The sequence below is a fragment of the Equus caballus genome, chromosome 28 (assembly GCF_041296265.1).
Source record: "Equus caballus isolate H_3958 breed thoroughbred chromosome 28, TB-T2T, whole genome shotgun sequence".
Taxonomy (NCBI): domain Eukaryota; kingdom Metazoa; phylum Chordata; class Mammalia; order Perissodactyla; family Equidae; genus Equus; species Equus caballus.
In genome coordinates, this window is record NC_091711.1 from 41668172 (window position 1) to 41692991 (window position 24820).

At 56.1% G+C, this 24820-nt stretch overlaps 1 protein-coding gene and 1 long non-coding RNA gene across 2 annotated transcripts; one reads left to right on the forward strand and one right to left on the reverse strand.

The window, feature by feature from the left end:
• On the forward strand, window positions 1–24820 carry TAB1 (TGF-beta activated kinase 1 (MAP3K7) binding protein 1). The gene is made up of 11 exons (XM_023631460.2): window positions 1–155; window positions 12135–12271; window positions 12622–12775; window positions 13848–13934; window positions 14414–14552; window positions 15479–15592; window positions 16218–16329; window positions 18082–18226; window positions 19785–20007; window positions 21286–21448; window positions 23029–24820. The coding sequence occupies exons 1-11, from the start codon at window positions 123–125 to the stop codon at window positions 23234–23236; spliced, it is 1515 nt and encodes a 504-aa protein (XP_023487228.1). The 5' UTR covers window positions 1–122; the 3' UTR covers window positions 23237–24820.
• Window positions 9323–23031, reverse strand: LOC111771064 (uncharacterized). Its single transcript, XR_011433810.1, has 4 exons — window positions 21513–23031; window positions 17525–17678; window positions 9771–9899; window positions 9323–9453 (listed from the first exon to the last, which is right to left on the reverse strand). It is a non-coding gene; the product is annotated as an uncharacterized lncRNA (long non-coding RNA).

A 24820-nucleotide genomic window follows, 5' to 3' on the forward strand; every position in this document is an offset into this window, starting at 1 on the left:
GGGGTGGCGCTGTGCGCATGCTCCCGGGCAGCGCGGTCCTCCGCGACGGCTTCAGGTCGCTCTAGCCGCCCTTCTCGCCTGCTCTGGCGGGAGGCTAGCGCGCCGGCGGGGGTCCCTCCAAGATGGCGGCGCAGAGGAGGAGCCTGCTGCAGAGTGTGAGCAACCGACTCGCTCTCCGGGCTGGGGGCCGGGAGCCCGAGGGGACCTGGCGGGTGCAGACGCAGCCCTTCTCCCTCGCGGGTGTGGCCGCCGCCCTCCCCTCACCGGGCCAACCCCGCGTTCCCGAGGCCGGGGGCGCGTGCGGCCCCGCGAGATCCGCGCGTGCGCGCTGCCTGCCGTCCGTCGGGGGTCGGCTCGCGGTGCCCGCGTCCCCGAGCGTCAGGGGCGCGTCGAGGGTGGGCGCGCTCGGAGCCGGAAGGGGCCGTGGCGCGCGGCCGCGGGAGGGCCGGGCGGAGAGCCGGCGGGCGATGAGCGAGATCCGAGTAGCCGTCGCTCGGGTACCGGCTGCCCTGTCGCCGGCTGTGCCAGTGGCTTTACGTTTCTGAGTTTGACTTTCATAACAGCCCCAGGATAGGTGTTGTATAATCGTTCCTGTGTACAGATGAGGAAATCGAGGCACAGGAGGTGGTGGTTTGCCCAAGGCCACACAGTGGCAGAGGCAGTCCAGTTCCAGGAGCCCCCTGAACCTCTGGCTCCACCGAAGGAATGGCTGGAGCGGTGGCGGCCTGGGTTCTGGTGCTGGCTCTGACTCAGTACGCCTCCTCCAGCCTGTTTCCTTAAAGGTGAGAGCCGGCAGTGGGAGCATTGTCTCGAGACTCACTCTTACCCCCAGTCTGGACCCTCATGGGTTTGTCATTGGTGTCTCCAGCCCCTCCATGCTCCTAATGCATGTGCACGTAAATGCACACGCACGTTGGCACCATGGGCCCATTCTGACTTGCCGGGGCAGGATGCGGTCCCCTGGGTCCTCCCCAGACACCGCAGTCTGTTATACTTGTCTGTGGCCTTGTCTCCCTCCTGTATTGGAAAGTGATAGGGACTTGTAATCGACAATGAGAAGTGTCACCAGCACCTACCACCTCTGGGTGCTGGGCATTCAATAAATGTTTGTAAGATAATGAGTAAAGCATTTGTAGCCAGGCCTAGTGCTTGGCTGTGGCCTTACAGAGATGCAGCAGACATTGGTCCTCCTGCCCTGGAGGGTCTTGAAGCATCAGAATTAGAAGGTGGGGGAGTGACCTGCGCTGCTGCATACCGATGAGGAGCTTTTTGTAAACTCTGAAATTGCTCTTCCACGACAGCATTTCCCAGGTCTTCTGGTGGGAACAGCTCTCTTCACCCGCACACCTTTGGCTACCCCTGTAGCTGGGCAGGTCAGCCTTGTCGTTGAGTTGATTAGATGGGTCTGGCCCTCTGCTTTGTAAGCTCCCAGAGGGCGCAGCCCCTGCGTAAATGTCCCCATTGTAGTAAACATTCCAGAAACACTGGCTGGATTGTGGCAAATGCTGGAAGTGGTAACTGCTCTAGGCCGACTTGACTTGCTGAGGAGAGTGGCTGCCAGCTTCCCTCCCTTCTAGGTGTGATGGATCCCAAGGGACTTGGGTTAGACAGACGGTGAGCTTTACCAGCTCCAGAATGTGTTCCTGGGTGGTGGTGGAATCTTTTAAAGATGGGCTAGTTCACTGTCAGCACATAGCATTTGATGGAAGGGTAAGGAGATGGCAGGGATGTCATACAAGGCCCCTCCCAGCCTAATGATGATCAAGACATCCCTGCCCACAGCGTGTCGAAGTGTCCAGGTGGTGTTCGGGGCTTGCTGACCTGCCCTTCACTGTCGTGAGTCTGGTGAGAGGAGCTCACATGCCATCATTCAGCAGATGGCTGTGAGGGCTGCTAGTCTGTGGTTACTGCGCCTGGGGATGCGAAGATAAATAAGGCGGGTCCCACCCTCACTGCGTTTGCAGTCCTGCTTGGGAGAAGGAGCCGCGTACCACAGCACACTGCATGAGGCGCTCTAGGGTCAGTGTGGAGGGGCTGTGGTTGGCCTGGTTTGGCCGGGTCAGCGGAGGCCTGCAGGAAGCCTGGAGGCTTGCTGACATGGTGCTGGGGCCAGATGGCAGAGCGCTTCGGGGAATGTCATCCTGAGGAGTTTTACCTTTGGTCCCCAGGCTGTGTGGCACCTTAGAAGGTCTTTTGAAGAGAAGAAGAGCTTTTGAAGATGACTTGATGTGTTCACAAGCACTTGGGCCTTCAGGCCTGGACAGCAGAGTCCCGTATGGCCTTGGGCAAGTCACTTAACATCCCTGAAGCCCGGTTTCCACTACCGAGAGGACTCCCAGGAGTGTGCTTAGTATTAAATGAGCTAACTCGTTAGGCTCCTGGCCTGGTGTGGTCACACTCCAGCTGTGCAGTCCACCTTCAGTTCTGCTATGATGAACGCCTGCCGTTCATTCCCTCAGTGTCACTGAGCACTCACGATGTGGCAGGCACTGTGCAGGTGCAGGGGACACTGACCTCCTGGAGCTTATGAATAAAGACAGATTATATACGATATAATAGTATCCATTGGGGCCGGCCTGGTGGTGCAGCGGTTAAGTACACCCGTTCTGCTTCGGCAGCCTGGGTTTCGCCGTTTCAGATCCCAGGTGCGGACATGGCACCACTTGGCAAAAGCCATGCTGTGGCAGGCATCCCACATAGAAAGCAGAGGAAGATGGGCATGGATGTTAGCTCAGGGCCAGTCTTCCTCAGCAAAAAGAGGAGGACTGGCAGCAGTTAGCTCAGGGCTAGTCTTCCTCAAAAATAATAATATCTGTGATATGAGATCAGGTGGTGCTGTGAGGAAGAAGAGTCTGGAATCACGGACAGAATGTTGGAGGGGCTGTTTTAGACAGCGGTGAGGGGAAGACCTCTCAACCTTTGATGAGATGACGTGGGGGGTGTGGGAGGGAGTCTTCCTGTCTACGGGATGCAAAGGCCTGTGGGGAATGTCAGGGAGGCCTGTGTGGCAGGAATGGAGCTCGTCGGGGCCGTGGTAGTCGAGGTCCCAGGGAGCCTTGCGAATGCGGGTGTGGACTTTGGTTCTGTTCTAGGTGTGATGGGAATGTCTCAGGTGGTTTGGAGTGGGGGCCTGATGCAGCCTGCCTTGTGATTGGAGAAGGAAAGGAGCCCTGCGTAGAGAAGCGTTTGAGGGGCGCTCCACGTTGTCCGGGCGTTAGAGCCGTGGCAGAGGAGTGGTGAGGGGTCCCGGGTTCTGGCTGGGTTTCGAAGGACTGATAGGATTTACGGACAGGTGGAGTGTGGGGTGCGTGACAGGAAGAAGGGTCAAGAAGGACTGCAGAGTTTCAGTTGGAACAACAGCGGTCCCCTTTACATGCTTAGGGAACCCCGGAAGAGGGGTACCTTTGGGGCTGGGAGAATCAAGAGTTTGGTTTGGCCTCTACTACTGTTATGTGCTTAATTATAAAAAGGAAATCAAATTTTTTTAACTTGGACATAGCCTGAGCAATTATATCTGTGAAATCACAGATGCTGGCTATATATTTTTTCTAATGTACATTAAAGTAATAGGTACCCATTAAAATAAACCATCATTAGGCCGCCACCTACGACCATCTCATACGCTGTCAGAATGGGGTCCAGCTGCTCTGGCGCACAGTAACGCTCCGCAATCATTAGTAGCTCCTTTAAGAGTGTATTAGGACTATATTTGTGATGAAAACATAGAGGACCTTTGATGAAAACCCTAGTGGGAGAGGTGGGGGCCAGGAGTGGAGTGGGTCCCAGAGCAGTGGGGAAGGAAAAGGGGGTCATTCAGAAAGATAGGGATGGCAGGAGGCAGCGGGCGTTGTTAGCTCTTTGGAGAGAAAGAGCCGCTGCCCCCACCCGGAGCCATCTTCCTGGGGGCGTTTTTCTCCCTCTCTGAGCTTCCTTTCTGCCTCTGAGGAATTCGGGTGCTTTCACCACAAAAACACTCGGCCTTTTCATACTATGATTTGATATTCAAGCTGTGGCCTGAACTCGGAACCGGGCTTTGTCCACTTCTGCCCAGGAGTTTGGGATGAATCTCTGTGGGGACTGTTACGGACTCTTTTTGTGTGGCGTGGTCACATATGTATATGAGGGGCTAACGCTTAAATATAGGTGCACAAGTTGTTTGTAATGCCCTTGACGGGTTAAACACAATCAGATCACTCTAGAAACTTTTCATCCCGAAATATGAATTTTGGAAACTCCCTCCCACAATAAGTCAGAATTAGGCTTTTTGAAACAGCCTTCATCCTTACATATTTCCTGTTAAATGTCTTGTGAGAAATTAGCTCGTAACCCATCAAAGAGTGAAGGCGGTCGGCACTCACTCTGTGTGTGTTTACGCGGCTCTGTGATGAGGCTGTGCTGAGCGCCAGACGCCCCCTTCTCAGCTTCCCGGCCGACTCACGACTCACGTTCCCGGGTGCTCAGGCGCCACTTGCTGCTGGTGCTGGCATTTGTGGGCGTGGGAGAAAGTGTGCATCAGCATGGGCAGGGGTGGGGAGGTGGGTGGCTTGTGTGAAGAGAAAGTATATGACCTTTCCGAAAATTCTTCAGAATGTGGAGGAAGGAAGCAAGAGACTTGGCAGTCTGGTGGGTTTTAATAGACTCAGCCCTGGACGCGTGGTACGGATGATGCCGAGGAAGGTGGAGCGAAGTGGGAGCATATGATGACAGTCCACCTGGCACAGCAGTGTGCGTGATGTCCGGGCCACTGCTGAAGTCAGGGAGGACCCACCACTGCCACATTCCCACCCGGGTAGAACCTCCTGGAATTCTCCAGCCACTTGTTATTGAATGTCTGAGTGCTGTGGGGACTGCATTCTAGGCCAGGCCTTCCACTGAAGGAGCACCCATAAATACATGAGAAATGGTCCGTATGTCACTGGGGCTAAGACACTATTAATTATAAGGACGCATGGTTTTATGTACTACTAAGAAAGAAAACTCACTGCTAAGTAACTTGGGACCCACCAACTTCAGAGATACTAAAATGTTGAAAATGTGTCTTTGGATCAGTGAATAACATAGCTAATTAACAATGCCAGGCTGCAACAGGGGAGGTGCCCCAAGGCCAGACGGTGAGTGGCCAGGGAGCTGGGTGCCCACTACGCACGGGAAGCCCCCGGGGGTGGGTGTCTCGGGAAGGGGCCCCGTGGCCTTGGGCAGTACCTTGCAGCGTCTGGGACACACGTGGTGAGGTGGTTGGGCGTGGCGTACAAAACTTGCCATTCCATGAGGAGAGGTGGCATGCCTCCCAGTTCTCGCTCAGAGTCTCTGATGAGATCAAGAGGGAGACTTGGTTTGGTCCTAGTGTGTCCTTGACACCTTTCTGAGTCTCGCTGATCTCCCCCCCGAGACAGGGCTCCAGCTCAGAGCCTGCAGCGGGCCGTAGTTTCAGCTAGAATTCAGTAAGTTTGCTTTGTTTTCGTTTTTTGTTATCTTCAAGATATGGCAAGTAATACTGGTTTTCCACTTATAATACTGGAAAAGTTTACATTCAAAGTGAAATCATTTGAGTAAAAGCAAATGTGGCCATTTAAAGAAGAAACATGAGGTGGATAATTTCTTGAAGGTGGTGAGTGGAGGGTCGAGTTTTGGGAAACAGATGGATTTGACCAAAATTGACTAGGGCCTGGGGGGCGGGTCGCACTGCGGAGGACAGTGGGGGTGGGGCGGGTGGGGGCGGGTGCCTTCTTCTTTATTTTAGTAGCGAGCCAAGTCAAACTGGCTAGGAACTTAATGTTTAAAGAGAGCCCGTGTGAAATAAGTAGAACCGTGCTCACAAGGTCCAGGTATATAAATAGCTGGTCTTTCTTCAAGTGTGTGCTTGTCTCTGCGGCTACACCTCAAGGGTCAGCAGCCTCTTCGTTGGAGGCTCCAGAAATACACTGGGCTCTTCAAGTAGAGCAGACCTTTGCTGGAGGTGTCGCTTCCCTCCTGTGTTCGCTGTGGACACCTCCTGCCAAAAGTGGGTTAGCTTCCCATGCTGTTTGCCCTGGTCACGGTTTTTAAAAAATCATCTGGAACCCTGTATAGAAGGCGTTATCTGTCCAAGATAGACAGCTGAGTGAGATTGTTCATCTGTCAAAAGGTGAGATTCAAAACTGTGTCAACAGGCTAGACGGCTGGGATGAAAGCATTAAGATAGAATCTGACCGATATAAATCTAGGTTTAACAAGACCCTCTGCAGGAGTGTGGTGGGGGGAGACTGACTTGATAGCACTTCAGAGGGAAAGACCCTGTTATTTTAGTTGACAGCAAGAAGGAATTTTTATGTGGAGGGTACAGGCCCATCATTTCTTTAAGTAGATGAAGGCTGTTGATTTTTGTGTGTTGATTTTCTGTCCTGCCACCTTACTGATTTCTCTTATTTGAGTTAGTTTCTCATTAATTCCTTAGGGTTTCCAGGTGCTATCATATCAACTGCAACCAGAGATGACTGTCCTTCATTTTCAGTTCTTATGCCGTCCTTCTTTTCTCTTACCTGATTGCGTGGGCTGACACCTCCAGTCAGTGTTACCTGGTGGAGATAGTGGGCATCCTTGCTGTGTTCCTGATCTTAATGAGAACGCCTCTTGTGTTTCCCCACCAAGGAAGGTGCTGGCGTTAGGACTGACTGAAGTATACAAATAATGGCATGTTAAGAAAGCGTCCATTGATTGCTGTTTTCTTGAGTGTTTTTTATCAGGAATGGACAAAGACTGTCCGTAAGTAAACAATAGCATTAGAGTCCATACCCAGTGACCAGAACACCAACTGCTAGTTAATAAAATAATATATTTCCAAAATATTATGAGCTCAACATCATGAAAATCAGATTTCAAAAAAAGCACTTAACCTTGTGGACGTATGCAGACACTGGTCATAAAGACTCTGAAGAAACGAGGCGCTGGTTCAGTAGACTGACCACTGTCGCACGCACACACGGTTTTTCTAATTTGGGAGAGCTTGTTGGTCCCACGTCAGCTGGCGTGGCTGCGGGAGTGAGCAGGGCGTTGGCCCACTCCCAACAGCAGCGTCGTGGGCTCCCACCGTGGATGCTTCTAGATGAACTGTTCCAGGGCACCGCACACTGACGTGGCAAGTCCCTCAGTCATCTGTTTGAGTTCCTTTCCTTCTTTGAGTGGGCCCATAAGTTGCTTGGGTAATATGTATTTTTTCTGGAAAGTATGAATTTCTTGGAACGATGCGAGTCCCTGGAAGCCTGTCCCTGTGCCCTGTGGGCGTGAGATGCTGGCAGGGGGCTGCTGTGATTGCAGTGTTGATGGCGGTCTGCATCGTGGGCGGCACGTTGGTATCGCTCATCTCCTATTAGAGGACGAGTTCGGCCCGTCTTAATCTCGTTTTTAATCACAGGATTCTGGAAAGTATAAACGTCTCCTCCCGTGCTTTGAAACAGTCGTGGCACTTCAGGGTGCTGAATATTGGCTTCTTGGCCCGTCTTTTCAGCAGGGGGACATGGGATGCCCCTGAGCGGGGAGATGCTTTTGTGCATCTGCCTAATCTTATGCTTAATTCCATTCTAGTTAGAGGCAGGAGACAGACCCTAGAAAGGGAGCTTCTTTTAGAGATTTATTTGCCGGGTTGCCCGAGACCTGTGAGGTCCCTAGCGGTGGAGGCATGCGAATCAGATCTGAGACCTAGGGGATGATCGGCAGCAGATCAGTTCCTGGAAAATAATTCATTCCTTGGCAATGGACTCCTTTCAGTGGCCCAGAAGGCCCGACACTGTCCCCTCTTAGGCACACATGCGCAGGCATGTGTACGAACGTGTAGCAAGCCACTTTCCCCTCTGCTCGCTACCGAGGCCACACTCGCTTTGTCCTGCTTCCTTAAACCTAACACGCTTTTTTTTCTACATCAGGGTCGTTGCACATGCTGTTCCCTGTGCCTGGAAGGCCCCCCCCACTTTCTGAGATGACCACTGCTCTGGAATCATTCGGGTCGGGCTCAGAGATCACTTCCCCAGAGAGGCCCCTTCTCACCACCTCATCCAAAAGACCCTGCCCGTCATTCTGTCCGTTACCCTGATGTATTTTCACCGTAGCACCGACCCCTGTCTAAAATTGCCTTGTGTATTTATTGTATTACATGCTGGAAGTCTCTCTCTCCCTAGAAAGGAGGCTTCAAATAAGGACCCTCTGTTGTTCTCTCCACCGTGCCCCCAGTGGGGATAATGCCAGGCTGGTGTAAATGCCCAGTGAATATGTGTTGAATAGATGGATGTATTAACGGAATATGCTCTGCATAATGTCATACGTGGGTTCCAAAGACTTAAGTTCGCATTTACGTTAAGAGAGACACTTATATTGCTTTAAAATGAGACGAGTCAAGGTTAGAGTTAGAAACAATTTTGTGTTACTGTGAAGCAGTTTTTCTTTTCCTGTAGCTTTGACCTGAAAGTGTTACGTGCCTGGTGTCATCAGAGGCTGAGCGGATTTTCAGCTCTTAATGCTGTTTCTTTTCCGTTAGTATGTTTTGGTCATATTTTCTGTTCTCGAAGGCTACTATTAGTAGGCATTAGTAGCTTTTTAGCTCTTGTGGTGAATTGTGTGAATTTAAAAACAAGTCTTATAAAGAAGACGTAAATAACATAAATAAGTTTAAGGACATACTATGTTGATGGATTGCAAGATTCAACATCGTAAAGATGTCGGATCTCCTCAAATTGATCTATAAATTTAAAACAGTGGTTTTTTTTTAAAGATTTTATTTTTTTCCTTTTTCTCCCCAAAGCCCCCCAGTACATAGTTGTATATTCTTCGTTGTGGGTCCTTCTAGTTGTGGTATGTGGGATGCCACCTCAGCGTGGCTTGATGAGCAGTGCCATGTCCGCGCCCAGGATTCAAACCAATGAAAGACTGGGCCGCCTGCAGCAGAGCACGCAAACTTGGCCATGGGGCCAGCCCCAAATTTAAAACAGTTTTGATCAAAACCTCAGCAAGATTTTCTTATAGACAAGGTGATTGTAAAATGTATATGGGAAGGCAAAGGAACTGGAATAGCCAAAACAGTTTTGCAAAAGAATAAAGTTAGAGGCATCACACTACTCGATTTTAATACTCACTATAAAGCTACAGTAACCAAGAGCATGGAATTGGTGGAGGGACAGACACGTAGATCAATGGAAGAGAATAGAGTCCAGAAATAGACCCACGCGAGTATGATCAGTTCATTTGTGACAAGGGTGCAGAAGAAATTCAATGTAGAAAGGATAGTCTTCTCAACGAGTGGTGTTGGAACAATTGGGTATCCATGTGCAAAAAAAAAAAATTTTACCTAAACCTACTTTATACATAAATTAACTCAAAATGGATCACAGACCTAAATGTAAAATGTAAAACTATCAGAAGCAAACGTAGGAGAAGATCTCTGTGACCTGAACAGAGTTCTTAGACGTGACACCAAAAGCATGAACCCTGAAAGGAAGAAAATGGTACAATGGATTTTGTCAAAACTAAAAACTTTTGCTATGCAAAGGCACTATTAAGCAAATGAAATGACAAGCTACAGACTGGGGAAAAAATTTGCAAATCACATATCCAACAAAGGACTTCTTCTCCTAAGTATATAAAAAACTCAGCAGTTGGCAAATAAGCCAACTCGGATGGCACATAAGCACGTGAAGAGATGTTCACCGTCACTGCTACCATTAGGGAAATGAGAACTAAAGCCTGGATGAGGTACCCCCGGTGACACACCTCTTAGAACGTCTAAATTAAAAAACAAAGAATACCCTGTAGCGGGAGGATGTGGAGCAGCCGGAACTCTTGTGCGTTACCGATGGGCGTGCAGACGGTGCTCCGCTCTGGAAGGGTTTGGCAGGCTCTTGTGAAGTTGAACGGCAGTCTCCTGGGTACTTGCCCTAGAGAATGAGACGGTACGTTCACACAGACACCTGCCCGTGAATGCTTATAGCAGCTCTCTCTATAACTGCCAAGAACTAAGACCAGCCCGTTTGTCCTTCACTGGGTGAGAGGATAAACTGCTCCATCCGTGGGATGGAATGCTGCTCTGCAGTGAAAGGGGACACCCTGTGATGCACGCAACAACCCGGCTGAATCTCGGAGGCAGAGAGTCATCATCATTAATTCGGGTTAACAGTGCTGAGTGAACGAACACAGTCTCAAAAGCTTATGTACTTGAAGACCAGGAGAATGGTGGTGGCTGCCAAGGGCTGGGGGGAGCGTGGGGAGTTGTTTAGCGGGTGTTGAGTTTCAGTTTCACGAGATGAAAACAGTTACGGGGATGGCTAATGGTGACAATTCACAGCAGCGTGAATGTATTTAATACCACTGGACTGTACACTTAAAAATGATTAATTATGGTAGTAAATTTTCTGTTATGTGTGTTTTACCACAGTAAAAACGTTATATGACATTCTTGAAAGGACAACATGGCGTGAGCATAGGTCTGTGTGCCAGGGGTTAGGGGAGGCTGTGGCTGCGGCCGGGCAGCCCGAGAGCGGGTTTGGGCTCCTGGGGCTGTTTTGCTTCTTGGCTGTGACGTGGTTACATAAGTCCCTATGGGAGTTAAAATTCGGTGACCTGCACACCAAAAAACGGCAGTTTTACTATATGTTAATTTAAAAATAAAAAGAAACTCCCACCCCGTGTAGAAGTGCAAAGCTCAGAATAAAGTGCTAGGATAAAGGCAGCATAAAAGCAATTGCCATGAAAAAAAGCCGTAGAGGTGCTCTCTGTCGGTATGTAAATAAACAGAAGAGGAAATTGGCCACAACAGCTAACCACAGGCTTTTTACATATCTGATTGCAAAAGCCCTTAGAAGTGGTTTTCACATCCTTTTCTGAGGACTGTTACTGCCAACGTGCAAGAAGTTGTGCACACTGTTTGTGCTTGTTTAGTGTTTCAGTAAAGCTTTCAATCCAGACGTTAATTATTCTCCTTGAAATTGAACTGTGATTCTCCCAATTACATGTGGTCCTGGGAAGGCGGGGGGCGGGGTGGGGCGCGGCGGGGAGGCGGGGGGCTTCAGTGAGAGGCAGGGGGTAGCCCCTGGGCCTTGCGTCAGAGTCATTTCTGGGGCTTTAAAAAATGCAGGTGCTCAGAGTGCACCCTGAGGAGATTCAGGAAATTCGGAATCTGTCTTTGGACTGGGGCCTGGATGTGTGTGTGTGCGCGTGCATGTGTGTGTGCGTGCGTGTGTGTGTGTGTGTGTGTGTGTGTGTGTCTCTCCTTGGTGATTTTACCGAACAGCCTGGTTTGAGATCTGTGGGGTGGAATGTGGGAGTCAGCCAGGCAGGAGCAGTGAGGAAGCCAGGTGTAGCAGGAGTACCAGAGGGCTGTCAGGCAAGCCTGCGGAGGGTCTTCCTGAAGGAGGACTTCCCGGAGGTGGTGATTCCTGAGCCGGAGTCCCGAAGGACAGGAGAATTGCTAGACAGGGACAAGGAGGGTGTTCCACTGCGGGGGGGGGGGGGGGGGGGGGGGCGGGGGGCGGGGCGCTGCAAGCATGTGGTACTGGTGAAGGGTGTGGTGGGGGCCAATGGGAGAGGACACCAGGGTAGACTGGAGACCAGGGGGTGGAGGCCCCAGTGCCAGGGAGAGTGACTGAGGCTCGCTTGTCAGTCAGTTGGCCAAGGCGCCGTCTTGGGCCACCTGGATCGGAGTGCACCTGAGTCTGCACCTGCAGAGTGCGTGCCCTGAGCGGCACCTGGATGAGACATTCTGAGGGGGAGCCTGGAAATCTGCGGTTTTAGCCAGTGCCTGAGGGATTGGAGTCAGAGCCACTGCAGTGAGGGGGGGGGGGGCCCAGTTTTCTCCGAAGAGTTTTCTTCATTTGTGTGTGTCCCCCTCTCATGTTTCGTAACATAGTCACTCCTGGGGACCTGCTGAGCCTTGCGGTGGGGAATTCTGATCTTCAGGTTGCTAGGGAACAGGTTTATAGACTGGCCATCCAGGCATGCAAACCCTTCTGAAGGTGTCTGTTGATTACAAGTGTCATCGTTTTCCAGAAAGAAGGGGAGCCCTCGGTATGGGGCTCTGGGCCTGCTGGGTTTTTGTTGAGGAAGAAAAAGAAGGTGAGGTGGGGTTTGCCTTGGGGGAGAGAGTGACGCTTCTTGGTCTCCTGGTGTCTCCCCAGGAGCAGCAGCCGAGCTGGACAGACGACCTGCCCCTCTGCCACCTCTCTGGGGTTGGCTCAGCCTCCAACCGCACCTACTCTGCTGACGGCAAGGGCACCGAGAGCCACCCCCCGGAGGACAGCTGGCTCAAGTTCAGGTGAGAGTGCCCACGGTGCTCTCTGGGCATCGGAAGTCGCTTCACAGGCAAGAAAAGGCAGCGGATTTGCACCAGTCTCCCATGGGGTTTGCCAGTAAGATGTGGCCCGTGGGAGGTGGTCTGCTGGTGTCCCTTCCACGTCTAGACCTCAGGGCAGCTCAGGGCCTGTTACACTGGGGGCAGCGGGCATCCCAGAGGTCATGGCCAGAGTGAAGTGATGGTCAGAGTGGGGGGACCCAGGTGGGCACCTGAAGCCACAGCTGCTGTCCTCCCGGTCCCTCCTCGTGCCCCGGGCCCTGGCGTCTCTCCTGGGAGCCGGTCTCAGACCGCCTCCTGCCCTCCCTCTGTAGGAGTGAGAACAACTGCTTCCTGTACGGGGTCTTCAATGGCTACGATGGCACCCGGGTGACCAACTTCGTGGCCCAGCGGCTGTCCGCGGAGCTTCTGCTGGGCCAGCTCAACGCCGAGCACACCGAGGCCGACGTGCGACGCGTTCTGGTGCAGGTACTGGGGCTCCGGCCGCGGACCGCGCCCTGGGAGCATCGTGTCACCCGGGAACTCGGCCCTGCGCTGTGAAGCGCGGGCTTAGCCAGAGCTGGTCTGAGGACCCTGCCAGCTTCTCTCTGCAGAGGAGCTGACTCTGGGAGCCTCTCCCAGCGGCAGGGGCTCCCCACTTCCCGAGAGTCCGGGACTGGCAGCCAGCAGCAGGCCTTCCCGGTGAGGGGTCGGCTCTGGGGGAGATGCTCCTGGGGAAAGGGAATTAGGGACGGAACCCTGGGCATAGGGGTGCGGTGGGGGGGCTGGGCCCTGCTAGGAACGAGGTGATTTAGGGGACCCCTTCCTCCAGGTGGGCTTCAGCACTCAGCCCGAGCTGCTGCAGGCACCCTGGGCCTGCACCTCACGGCTGCTGCTCATTTGCCGTCTGTTTCTGCTTGCTGCTGCTGCTTTGGGGTTTTTCCTCCTGGCATCTCCTTTTGGAAGTGTCCGGAGGCACTTAGTTCTAGACGGGGAAGATGGGGTCCCGGTCCTTGGAAACTGTTCCCAGCCGTTCTCCTGCCTCAGCATCGAGGGCCTCAGCACCCTCTCCTGCCCCAGGGCCCTGTGCCAGTGATTCTCAGCTGGTCCCCTGGGAAAGGCAGCAATGTGACCAGCATCGGACCAGCAGGACGCAGTGATGACACCAGTGGTCACTGATCTAGACTCACTCTGAGCCGTGTGCTAAGTGCCCAGGGGGCGTCATCTCATGCCCCTTCAGAGCGGTGCTCCTCTGCTCAGAGACGACGAGACCGAGGTTGCCCAGCTGAACCCACCCCAGGGGGTCTCACTGCAAGCCTCCTGGCTCGCTGGCCACTCTCAGTGCCCCTTGGAAGGCCCCGGCCCCCGGGCTGAAGTCTTTGTCAGCCGTTGCTCTGCAGGAGCAGCAGCGCCTGGCGAAGCCTTGTGAAGCCCCCATCACGTGAGGACCTGCGGTTAACACAGTTCATTGCTATTAGTAGGGGCGTTTCAGCATCACATGGGAAGGGTGTTTTGAACCGGCCTTTGCCCTGACCCCTCTCCCCGTCCCCTGTCCCTCCAGGCCTTCGATGTGGTGGAGAGGAGCTTCCTGGAGTCCATCGATGACGCATTGGCTGAGAAGGCGAGCCTCCAGTCCCAGCTGCCGGAGGTAATCTCCCCACGGCCCAGCATTGCTAGGAGCAAGGACTCAGTTTCTTGTTACTCCCAGGCCATTGGCACAGCTGGGCCAGAGCAGCAGGAGTCAGGGGGACAACAGCTCCTGACTGGGGGACGTGGGAAGCTGTGGGTTGCCCTCCGAGGGCCTCGCTGGCCCACTGTGGGCAGCTTTACTCTGAGGCTCAGTGTGGCGTGGGCCATGAAGGGTATGAGGAAAGGCCATTCCAGGTCTGTCCTCGACCTGAGTCTGTCCACAGCCTCGTCACCTACCTGCGCACGTCACCCACCAGCACTGTCAGAGCCCACAAGACAAGTGAGGTCACCTCCAGCTTTCTGGAAGAGGCCTCTCGTGGGGCTGCCACGCAGCTTCCATCCTGGCCGGGCCCTCCACTCCTTGCTCTGTGAGGGGGGTGCGTTGGCAAGATGGTCTCCAAGGACCCGCCTGCTCTGACCCCTGCTGATGGCTTGTAGGGTGTCCCCCAGCACCAGCTGCCTCCTCAGTATCAGAAGATCCTCGAAAGACTCAAGACGCTGGAGAGGGAGATTTCAGGAGGGGCCATGGCCGTCGTGGCGGTCCTTCTCAACAACAAGCTCTACGTCGCCAATGTTGGTGAGCCGCCTGCCTGTCCACGGCCGGAGGGCTGAGGGCGAGGTCAGCCTCAGGGTCCACGCGTTCTTGGGGCAGTCTGCTTGCCAGACATGGAAGACTTCCAGCCTGAGTCCCCTGAGGCCGCCGGGTGTTTCCCCGTCCCTCCACAGGAGTGTCTCCATCCCAGGGGAGAGTGTGAAGCGAGGGGGAGGCAGGCGTCCAGGCTTCAGTCCCCACTCTGCCCCGACTGGCTTTCGGCCTGGGCGAGTCATGTCCCCCCGGTCTCTTCAGTGGCTTCCTGTTCTGGGAGAGGTTGTCTGTCTGGCTGTGGGAGACGCACTCGGTGCCCCGTGGAGGGCAGCGAGGTGGGCTGGGTGTGGACTGGAGCCTGCGGGCCGGAGGGGTGTTCCGATCTGTGGGCCCCGACAGGGCCGGACCCAGGATGCGCTTACTGTGGGAGCTCTGAAGAGACCCCACTGGTGACGGCCTTCCCTCTCTGCCTCCTTCCCTTAAGATTTCATTATGGAAAATTTTCAAAAATGTATAAAGTCAGAGACAATTGCGTTTAGTGAAGCCGCTGTGCCCATCCCCCGCGTCCACAGTCAGCACCTGGGGGCCAGTCTCTCGGTTCTCCTGCAGCCCTTTGTCACCAATTGTCAGGAGGCAAACCCAGACATCGTGCCATGTTACCTGTAAATATTTCAGTGTGTCTCCTGAGAGAAAAGGTCTCTTATTAAAATCCTAATCCTAGGATGACACTGGAAAAGTTGAGCCTAATTCCTTACTCTCATCAGCTCTCCCTGAGTGCTGACTCGCCCCCGGGGGCTGGGCCCATTTTCTTGTTCATTTCAAGGATTTCCATGGGTGAGATGCTTTTCTCTGTCCTCTCACGGCCTCCTGTCCTTCCCATGCGCAGTCTTTGCTCAGCCACTCAAATTCTGCTGCAGGTACGAACCGCGCCCTTTTATGCAAATCCACGGTGGACGGGCTGCAGGTGACACAGCTGAACGTGGATCACACCACGGAGAACGAGGATGAGCTCTTCCGCCTCTCGCAGCTGGGTGAGGGGATGTGGACGGGGCTCCGTGCGAGTGGGGAGGCCGACCCGGGCCTCTCCCTGTGCTCCCTGCTGGTGGCTGGTAGTTGACAGGCTGTGACCTTGGGCTTGGGCCTGGCCTGCCTGGGGTTGAATCCCATCTCAGCCGCTTGCTAGTTGGCGACATCTGGGACTCTCTCAAGTTTTCTGTGAGGATGATAGTAACACTGCCTCAGGGTAGGATTAAAAGAGTTAATGTGTGTAAAATGCTTCCAAGCGTACCAGGCACGTGACAGGTGCTCACTGTTAATTGGTGGAGACTGAGAGGCCAGAGAGGTCCCAAGATTCCAGCTGCCACTTGGCCACTCCCTCCCCAGGTAGCCGGCAGCCCAGCCGTGGGAGTAGCAGAGAGGGGGCCGTACTGGGCAGTGCTTGATCCTGTGTGGAGGAGGGGCTCCGAGTGAGGGGTGGTCTGATGGGGCTGGGGACTGGGGGACTTTGGATTAGCCGCTCTCCAGGGCGCCCAGTGTGACTACATTTCCCGTTCAGTGGGTTCTCGTTGCCTTGCTTCCTTGGATATGTCTGTACCCCCTTCTTCTTGTTCCTCTTTGTGAACAAGATCTGGGATTGTCGTGTGCTCCCTCTGCCAGGTCTGGACGCAGGAAAGATCAAGCAAGTAGGGATCATCTGCGGGCAGGAGAGCACCAGGCGCATCGGGGATTACAAGGTCAAGTACGGCTACACCGACATCGACCTGCTCAGGTAGGAGGCCGGCCCTGCTGCTCCCGTTTGTTTGTAAGACCAGAGGGCCTGGGGCAGGAGCAGATTGAGGCTCTAGGGGCAGAACAGGTGCAGCCAAGGTAGAGCCCAAGGGGACTCTTTCTTCCTCCTGAGAGGTTGGTGTGAGGCCCCGAACCCAGCAGGCCAGGAGCTAGGGTCCCGTAGAGCCACGGTGGCAGGCTAGGCTGAGGTCAAGTTGGGGAGCTGGGCCAAAGCCGAGGGCAGCAACGGTGCCACAGGGCCTGGCAGGAGAGGCCAGGGTGGCGTGGGCTGCCTGGCGTGGATGGGGACTGACTGAAGGCCTGTTGGTCAGTGCTGGTGTGGCTGGGGCCAGGGCAGAGGTGCGAGAGGAGTTAGCCCTTCGGGGTGCCCCCTAGTGCTCTTGGCAGCAAATGGGCGATGATACACTTGTGAGCTGTCATTGAGCCAAGCCTGTGCACAGCTCTTCACACATGTCCTCTTACTCAGTCCTCGCTCGGGCCCTCCGAGGTGAGACTGTTACTGTCCCAAATGCGTTTTCACATGAGGAGGCTGAGACATGGAGAGATGAGGCGGCCTGCCTGGTCCAGGGTCGGCAGTGGCCGAGGCAGGACTCAAACCCCAGGCAGCCTGAGTGCAGCCCGTGTTCTTAGCCAGCGGCTCAGCTATGTGAGAATGGTGACTGGGAAAAGGCGCGTGCATCTCTGTGTGTGAGATGCCATCTCGGGTCTGAGAAAGCACGTACTAGAACTCCCTTCTCTCACAAGATTGAGGCTCTTGAGTTGGAGCCTGTGTCTAATTGGTGGGGCTCTGTTTGCTGTATTAGGAAGGACGTTTGTGGTTTAAAACAATTCCGACAGCAGCGGGGGTGCACAGTGAAAGTCTGCCTCCTGTCCCGAGCCGGGACGCCTTCTCTGGAGGCCGCTGGTTTCTCGTGTGTCCTGCCCCAAGGTTTCTGTGCGTGCGTGTGTGTGTGTGTGTGTGTGTGTGTGTGTGTTGGGGGTGGGGGAGGGGTGGGCATCCTTCCCAAAACAGCCACAGATGCCATTTAGTGTCCCCAGCCTTCTTCCCAGTGCTCTGCGCCTACTGTTTTCCTCATAGGCGCCTGTCCCTCCCTGCCCGCACACCTGCAGTTGGGGCTGGTGGGGTTCTTGGGAACAGCTAATGGGATTCCCCTGGTGGCAGAGTCAGCACTCACCTAACCGGCCCTACCGATGGACCCTCAGGATGTTTCCAGACTTCTCTCTTCCCGATACTGGTGCCAGGAGCATCCTCTTTTGCTGGCCTCCGTGTGCCCGTGCACATGTTGGAGCTCTGACCGTACTGGCTGTGACAGGGCCTCAGGAACCATCCTTGTGCAGACAGGGCGGGTATGGGGGTCTGAGTCAGCTTGGACACTGGTTTTGGAGGAGCCCAGGAGGATGGGCTTTTAAAAGAGAACCCCTCCCTCCTGCCGGACCACCCTTCCCAGGCTCTGTGGACAGGAGATGCAGAAGTGGGCCAGGATGGGACATTTGACCTTTGCCCTCCTGACCCCGGCTGCCTCTTCGCTTTTCTGGCCCTCTGACCTTTGTTTTAGTGGCTGCCCTCAGAAGACAGGTGTGATTTTCTGGTTTTCTCTTCTGTCTGATGCTTTTCCTCTTGTCAGATGTGTGTTTTATTTTACATTCTGGGTGTAGATTTTTCTCCTCAGCGGAACGCATGTCCCCAGGGGCCGTTCCAAGCACAGCTCTCCCGTCCGCGCTCTTCCCACAGCTCTGCCAAGTCCAAGCCGATCATCGCGGAACCTGAAATCCACGGTGCGCAGCCCCTGGACGGGGTGACTGGCTTCCTGGTGCTGATGTCCGAGGGGCTGTACAAGGCCCTGGAGGCAGCCCACGGGCCTGGACAGGCCAACCAGGTGAGCTGCGCCGGGCAGAGCACAGCTGAGCAGCCTGCAGGGTGGCGTGCTCCCCTGGGACCAAGCTTGCCCTCCTGCCCAGCTCCAAAGTGCTCAGCGCCCCTGAGGGCTCTGACTCTCAAATGCTGTCTGGGTTCAAAGCTGGGGGAAGAGAAAGCCCAGCACACCAAGGACACCTGCCGCCCGAAGGCCGTGCTCTCCCTGCCTTGAGGCTGTCTCAGTCCCTGGGCCCTGAGCAGGGCCGAATGGGAGAGAGAGAGATGGCGGTGAATTTCCGCGGCACGCCTTGCTCTGGAGACTGTCGGGAAGGGCCCTGGCCCAAGGAGGGGCGCCCAAAGGGGTGTGGCCTGGTACACAGAACACAGGCCATCGAATCCTCCGCACATCCAAGTCCCGCTCCACCACTTCCTTCGCATCCCTGAGCTGCAGATAATTGAGTTCCTTCCTCATCTCTCGGAAGGGTGATCACATCTGCCTCTGGGACTGTGGGGCGGGCCAGGTGTGAAACACGCAGGGCCTTGGTGTCCCCCATCAAACACGGGCAGTGAGCAAGGCTTCGGGGCCGTGCTACAGGGGTGATCTTGGAGGGAGGCTGCCCGGACCAGACCTTGGACCGCTGGGGCGGTCGGATGAGTTTGGGTGTGTTCCCTGTGATTCTCATGGGAGGGTAACCTTTCCTGCTTTGTCCTTTCTGATGCAGAATTAGGAGGAAAGGGCCCTGTGTGCCTGGTCCTGTCCGCTGCCTGTGGTCGAGGTGCTCCACCGGGTTTGCCTTATGGTTCCTTCCAGGAGCCTCGTAACAGAGCAGGCGGGGCTCACGGCCACATCAGGTTAGGGGGCTTGGGTCACAGAGTTCAGGGTCTTGCTGAGGTGACATGCTAGTCAGTGATGGAGCTGAGCCCACCCCGGCCGGGCCCAGGTCATGTCCTGTTACCTGCTCCTGCCACCATGAACTGGTGGCCAGCAGTCACGGAGAGGATTCTGTTTGTGTTTTTGATCTTATCGTCACTGTGACTTTATTCTCTTTTCTTTGGTCTTCACGATAGAATTATCCAGTGGCTTCTAGTGGCTTCTAGAGTATATCGGCCAGTGGACTTCTCTGAGGGCAGGGACCCTGTCTTCATTCTGTATCCCCAATTTCTGACAAAATTGGCTTATCACAGAATACAATGAGTTTGTTCCAAGAAAGGAAGCTTAATGACAACTATGGTTTATGCAGGGCTTTTAGCCAGCTCGAGACTGCCCTCACGAACCTGCCCTCAGGAACCTGCTCTCACGTGCGTTGTTACTTAATCTCCATAATAACAGTGAGGTGGATCTTATCCCCCATTGTATTGGTATGGGAGCCAACAATCAGATCACAAGGTCACTCCTTTTCTAATGAGAAAGTTCCAGAAGGATTATCCTGAACACCTTGAAAAGCTCGGATTACAGGTTGACTGGTGGGGCTTCCTTCACCTGCTTGGCTGGTGGCCCCAAGTGTCCTGTGTGGGCGCTGCAGTTGGGGCCCGCAGTCCTGGGCCCCTTGTCCCTCATCAGGCTTTGTGCCCTGCCCCAGGAGATCGCTGCCATGATTGACACTGAGTTCGCCAAGCAGACTTCCCTGGACTCGGTGGCCCAGGCCGTGGTGGACCGGGTGAAGCGTATCCACGGTGACACCTTTGCCAGCGGCGGGGAGCGGGCCAAGTTCTGCCCGAGGCATGAGGACATGACCCTGTTGGTGAGGAACTTTGGCTACCCACTGGGCGAGCTGAGCCAGCCCACGCCGACCCCAGCCCCAGGTACGTGTGCTGTGCCGACAGTCTGCCGCCTGGGGACGCCTTCCTGGGCTGGGGTGGGCGCAGAGCGGCTGAGGCGATGGCCTTGCTGCCTGGGATGGAGGGGGAGGGGGAGGCCTGGCTTTGAGTATTCTGACCTGGGCTCTCTGAGCTCCGTTTGTCGTCTCCTTTTGTCTGTGAAGTGAGGGTACCACCACCTGCCCTGGCACCTCCCAGGGGCCTGAGTGCAGGGTGCCTGCAGGCTGTGGGCTGCGTCATGGGGACGGTGGCTGAGTGCCAGCACTATACCCATACATTTCCCTTGTCCTCATTAACAACCCAAAGCCAGGTGGCACCCTGCTTTTACAGAAAGGGAAACTAAGGCTCTAGAAGGAAGAGACCTGGGTGAGATGGTTCATGTGGACAGAAGGTCCCCTGAAGCCTGGCTCTGTCCCCCAACCTTGTCAAGTATAAGGGGGAGATGGCCACTTTCTGCCTTTTTTTTTTTTTTTTTTTGAGGAAGATTAGCCCTGAGCTAAATCTGCCACCAATCTTCCTCTTTTTGCTGAGGAAGACTGGCCCTGAGCTAACATCCATGCCCATCTTCCTCTACTTTATATGTGGGATGCCTGCCACAGCATGGCTTGCCAAGTGGTGCCATGTCCACACCCGGGATCCGAACCGGCAAACCCCGGGCCGCCAAACCGAACTTAACCTCTGCACCACCAGACCAGCCCCAACTTTCTGCCTTTTTAATTCTGAAGTCAAGTTGCTCAGGAGGAGAGGCAGTCGCTCTTTTTTGTGCTGAGAGCTGCTTGGTATTGAGACCCTCCGATCCTGGGCCTGCGTGTCTTGGTCTTTTTTCAGACAAGCAGGCCTTAGTGCTCCAGCCTCCACAGATGGGCCTGTTCTCCCATGGACACCAGGGTCACTGGAGTTTCTCTAGCCCGTTGTTATTGCAGCTGTTTTTGTTGGGCTGGCCTCCACTGGGAGCACACTTGTCTCCTTGGGTTAGAGCTTCGCGGGAAGCCAGGTGGGGAGCCTTCGTGAGGCAGCACAGCACCTGACGCTGCTGCTCAGAGCGCCACCTGTGCTTTGCTGCGAGAGGAGGCCCTGCCTGGCCTGGGAGAGTCTCTGCTTCGGGCACTCCTGAGCTGTCCCCAGGGAGCCCGGCCACCCTCCCCGCCTGTCCTCTCTGCCCCTCAGACGCCGCGCCCAAGGGCCCTGGAGCAGCCTGTTCCCGCCACCCCGGGGTTCCCCCGCAGCCGCTCCCTCTGGCCCACCACTCTCTTCCCCTCAAAGCCGCAGGAGGACGCGTGTACCCTGTGTCCGTGCCTTACTCCAGCGCCCAGAGCACCAGCAAGACCAGCGTGACCCTGTCCCTCGTCATGCCCTCCCAGGGCCAGCTGGTCAACGGGGCCCACAGCGCTTCCACCCTGGACGAAGCCACTCCCACCCTCACCAAGTAAGCCCTCCGCCAGCCCCAGCCCCGCTCAGGCCATGTGCTGGACGGCGCCCCCGGGTCTCACCTCTCAGATTGCCCCCTCCACTCCTGGGGAGGCCCCCAGACGCTGGGGCAGGAAGAGGCGGCATTGCAGGTCCCAGCGGCTCCCTGCAGCTGGACTGGGAGGGCCGGAGGTGCGGGCCAGGGAGGGCGAGCAGGCCAGGAGGGTCAGGCGGCTCAGGTTGGCAGCCCTCGGGCCGTATTTTCTTGCAAGTCCTGTGTGTTAGTTTCCATTTAACAGGAAGGTTCCCCTCCTGTTCTTTTGTCTTTTCTCATCTGGGCATGTGTGACGTCGAGTGGCCTTCCCATGCCATCTGTGCTCGAGGGACATTGTTTGGCCTGTACCGGCTTGTCAGAGCTAGTGCTCTGACTAAAATGTCAGATTTTAGCTTTGAAGTGAATTCTCTAGTTTAAGGCAGGGGGAGGAGTGGAGGCAGCAGGGGTTCTGGAGCCTGGGGCTGGGGCGAGCAGGCCCCCTCCCCACGGCAGACCTGCCTGACAGGTCTGCTGTCCAGCCCCCTTCCCTTCTGTGGAATGTACACCCCCACCCCCACCCCCCCACACCACGGGGCCAGGATCTGGTTTCCACATTCCAGCTCTGCACAGAATAATAGGGATGCCACACCCAGCCCACTCAGAGGATGTGGCCAATCAGAAAGGGCACGGAGGGGGGCAGTTGTGCTGTTTCCCTCTGCCTCGCTGGGGCCCTTCTCTTCTCCCTGCCCCCATGCTGCTCCTGCTGCTCCTGCAGCACCACCGAGGCCTGGAGGGGCCTGCCGGGCAGCCGAATGACGGGCATCCTGAGCGAGCGCAGTAGGGGTGGCCTCCCTCCCCTGCGGGCTGCCCAGAGGAAGCCACCAGCTGTGTCCACAAAGTGTGATAGCTGAGGTCCCAGACCAGGCAGGAGAACCAGCCATCCTCTGTGTGTCCAACTCCCCGGGACCCCAGACAGCCCCTTCCCTCTGGCCTGCATCTGGGCGTCAGCGGCGCCCCGCCAGCTGGCCCGGTGCTGGGGGTCTGCAGGACGGCGGGCTACCGGGGAGTTCCTGGCTGGTACGTGCTCTGACGGAGGGTGGGTTCTCAGGGAGCTCTGAGGACTCAAGCTGGTGAGAGAGACGTGGCCAGGAGGGCGTAGGAGGAGGGGCTGCTGGGAGAAGATCCCTCGCCCCCCCTCAGTCGCTGAGGTTTGAATTAGGCTAGACGGGACAGCTGGGAGTAGATGGCCCCAGCGCAGCCCTGCTCCGGGGATGGACGTGCTCTGTGTCGTCCGCAGGAGCCCCCAGCCGTGCGTGGTTGTGGAGCACTGGAACTGAGGGGTCCATTTTATTCGGTTCTACTTCAGTTAAATACCTGCATTTAACTATGGCTTAAAAAATACGTGTGACTTTTCGTCTGCCCCTGGGAACATCTGCTCGGGCTGGCTCTTGTAGTCGCCTTTGTCAGAGAGGCCTGTGGCCCGAGGAGCTGGCCGAGGTAGGGGCCTCTCTGTCCCCAGGCTGGAAGCCAAGGCCCCTGACTGACTCTCCCTGTCATCCCCGCAGCCAGAGCCCGACCCTGACCCTGCAGTCCACCAGCACGCACACCCAGAGCAGCAGCTCCAGCTCGGACGGGGGCCTCTTCCGCTCGCGGCCTGCCCACTCGCTCCCGCCCGGCGAGGACGGCCGCGTCGAGCCCTACGTGGACTTTGCTGAGTTTTACCGCCTCTGGAGTGTGGACCATGGCGAGCAGAGTGTGATGACGGCACCGTAGCCCCAGCCCGGATTCAGCCTGAGCAGGACCTCGCATGGGGATGAGGGGCCAGCTCTGGGGCAGGAGGGGCCGTTTCCTGCCGTGTGCCTGCGCCGAGGGGCCGCTGGGAGCCCAGTCCTCAGCCGGCACTGTGCTCTCACCCCACAGCTCTCAGAGGCGCCAGCGCAGACTGGAGCCCTGGGATGTACCTTGTCACGCACAGAGGGCTGCAGGCCACTCCCTCAGACATCCTCAGCCGGGACCATCGCCATTTCTCAGAGCAAGGGACACGGGTGCAGAAGCCGTGCTGGCTGCACCTGCCGAGTGGTGGGGTGAAGAGGCTCCTGCCACCCCACACACCCCAGGCCCGGCAGCCGCTGCTCTCAGGGCCACCCCTGTCCTTCCACCACCTCCCTTGGAAGAGCCTGCAGCCACTGCCAGCACCCCGTTCACCACTGGGTGTGTCCCCCCTTTCTTGTCCAGCCTCCGGAGCAGAACCCCAGCTGGCGTCTGTGCCTTTGATGCCAGCTCCATCGCCGGCCCCGGCCTGGGCCTGCCCAGGTCGTTTTCAGTGGCAGACGTTCGGGAAGACCAGGGAAGTGTCGGGCCTGGGATGGCTGCAGAGGGGCAGCTCAGGTGGAAGGGACCAGAGGAACCTGGTCCCGGAGAACCACTGGACCTAGAGTCCCCCGCAGGCTGGGCTGGGCCAGGCTGGGATCCCCAGAGCCGGGGTGCAGGAGAGGGGGCTGTGCCTGCACGGAGCGGGCCACGGGCCAGGAGCGAGGACTCTGAGTTGGGGTGAGCCTTGCTTTCCCTCCTGGTGCTGGGGTGGCCACAGGCTGGGGAGTCACTGAGATGAAGGACCTTTCCCAGCGAGGCTGAGTCTTTGCGACCTCCAAGGTGACAGACAGGTTGTGAGTCAGGCTGGAGGCTCCTGTGAAAGATGGAAGAGAGGGAGGTGCTCCCGAAAGGAAACAGGGTCTCCAAGACCAGCTCTCTGGATAGTCGAGGGCTTTAGTGATGTACACTTTTTACAGACACTGAGGGGCTGGGGCAGGCTGGCCCAGGCCCCGAGTGAGACCATTTCACATGTGCACCCTGCCTGAGTGGGCCGGGGCTGTCGGCCAGATTGCTGCTCCTGATCCCAGAGGACAGAGCAGGAGGCTCACGGTGTACCCACGGCACGGGGCAGTGTGGAGCACAGCTCAATCCATGCCCTCGCGTCAGTGTCCGAGGCCCCCGGATTCCGCCGCCCCTCCCCAGCCCCCATCCTCCTGCCCACAGGGCCAGCCACGGCTCACCAGGGACTAGCCGCTGTGTGGCCTCCTGTACACTGGGACTCTGAGAAGTCAAAGGCTGGTTCCCAGGGCCCAGGGCTGGTGTCCGAGGGAGGCCGCGGCACGAGCCGAGGACAGTGCGTCTCAGCAGGGCTCCTCTCCCTCCACCAGGAGCCCTCTCTGTTCTACGGGTGAGCGGATTGAAATCAGTATCTGAGGCTTGGGAGCAGGGGGAGTTCTCCAGGAATGTCTCCAGGATGCCGTTTGGTCTCTAGAAATAGAATGACTTTTTTACCGCAGTGAAGACGTAATAAATGGTGGCGTTACA

Bases quoted from the DNA above. Each gene is read 5' to 3' on its own strand.
- TAB1 (XM_023631460.2), top strand. From the start codon at position 123: ATGGCGGCGCAGAGGAGGAGCCTGCTGCAGAGT. The intron at 12,776-13,847 runs GTACTGGGGCTC...CTGTCCCTCCAG, and splicing joins TGCGACGCGTTCTGGTGCAG to GCCTTCGATGTGGTGGAGAG. The intron at 13,935-14,413 runs GTAATCTCCCCA...GATGGCTTGTAG, and splicing joins TCCAGTCCCAGCTGCCGGAG to GGTGTCCCCCAGCACCAGCT.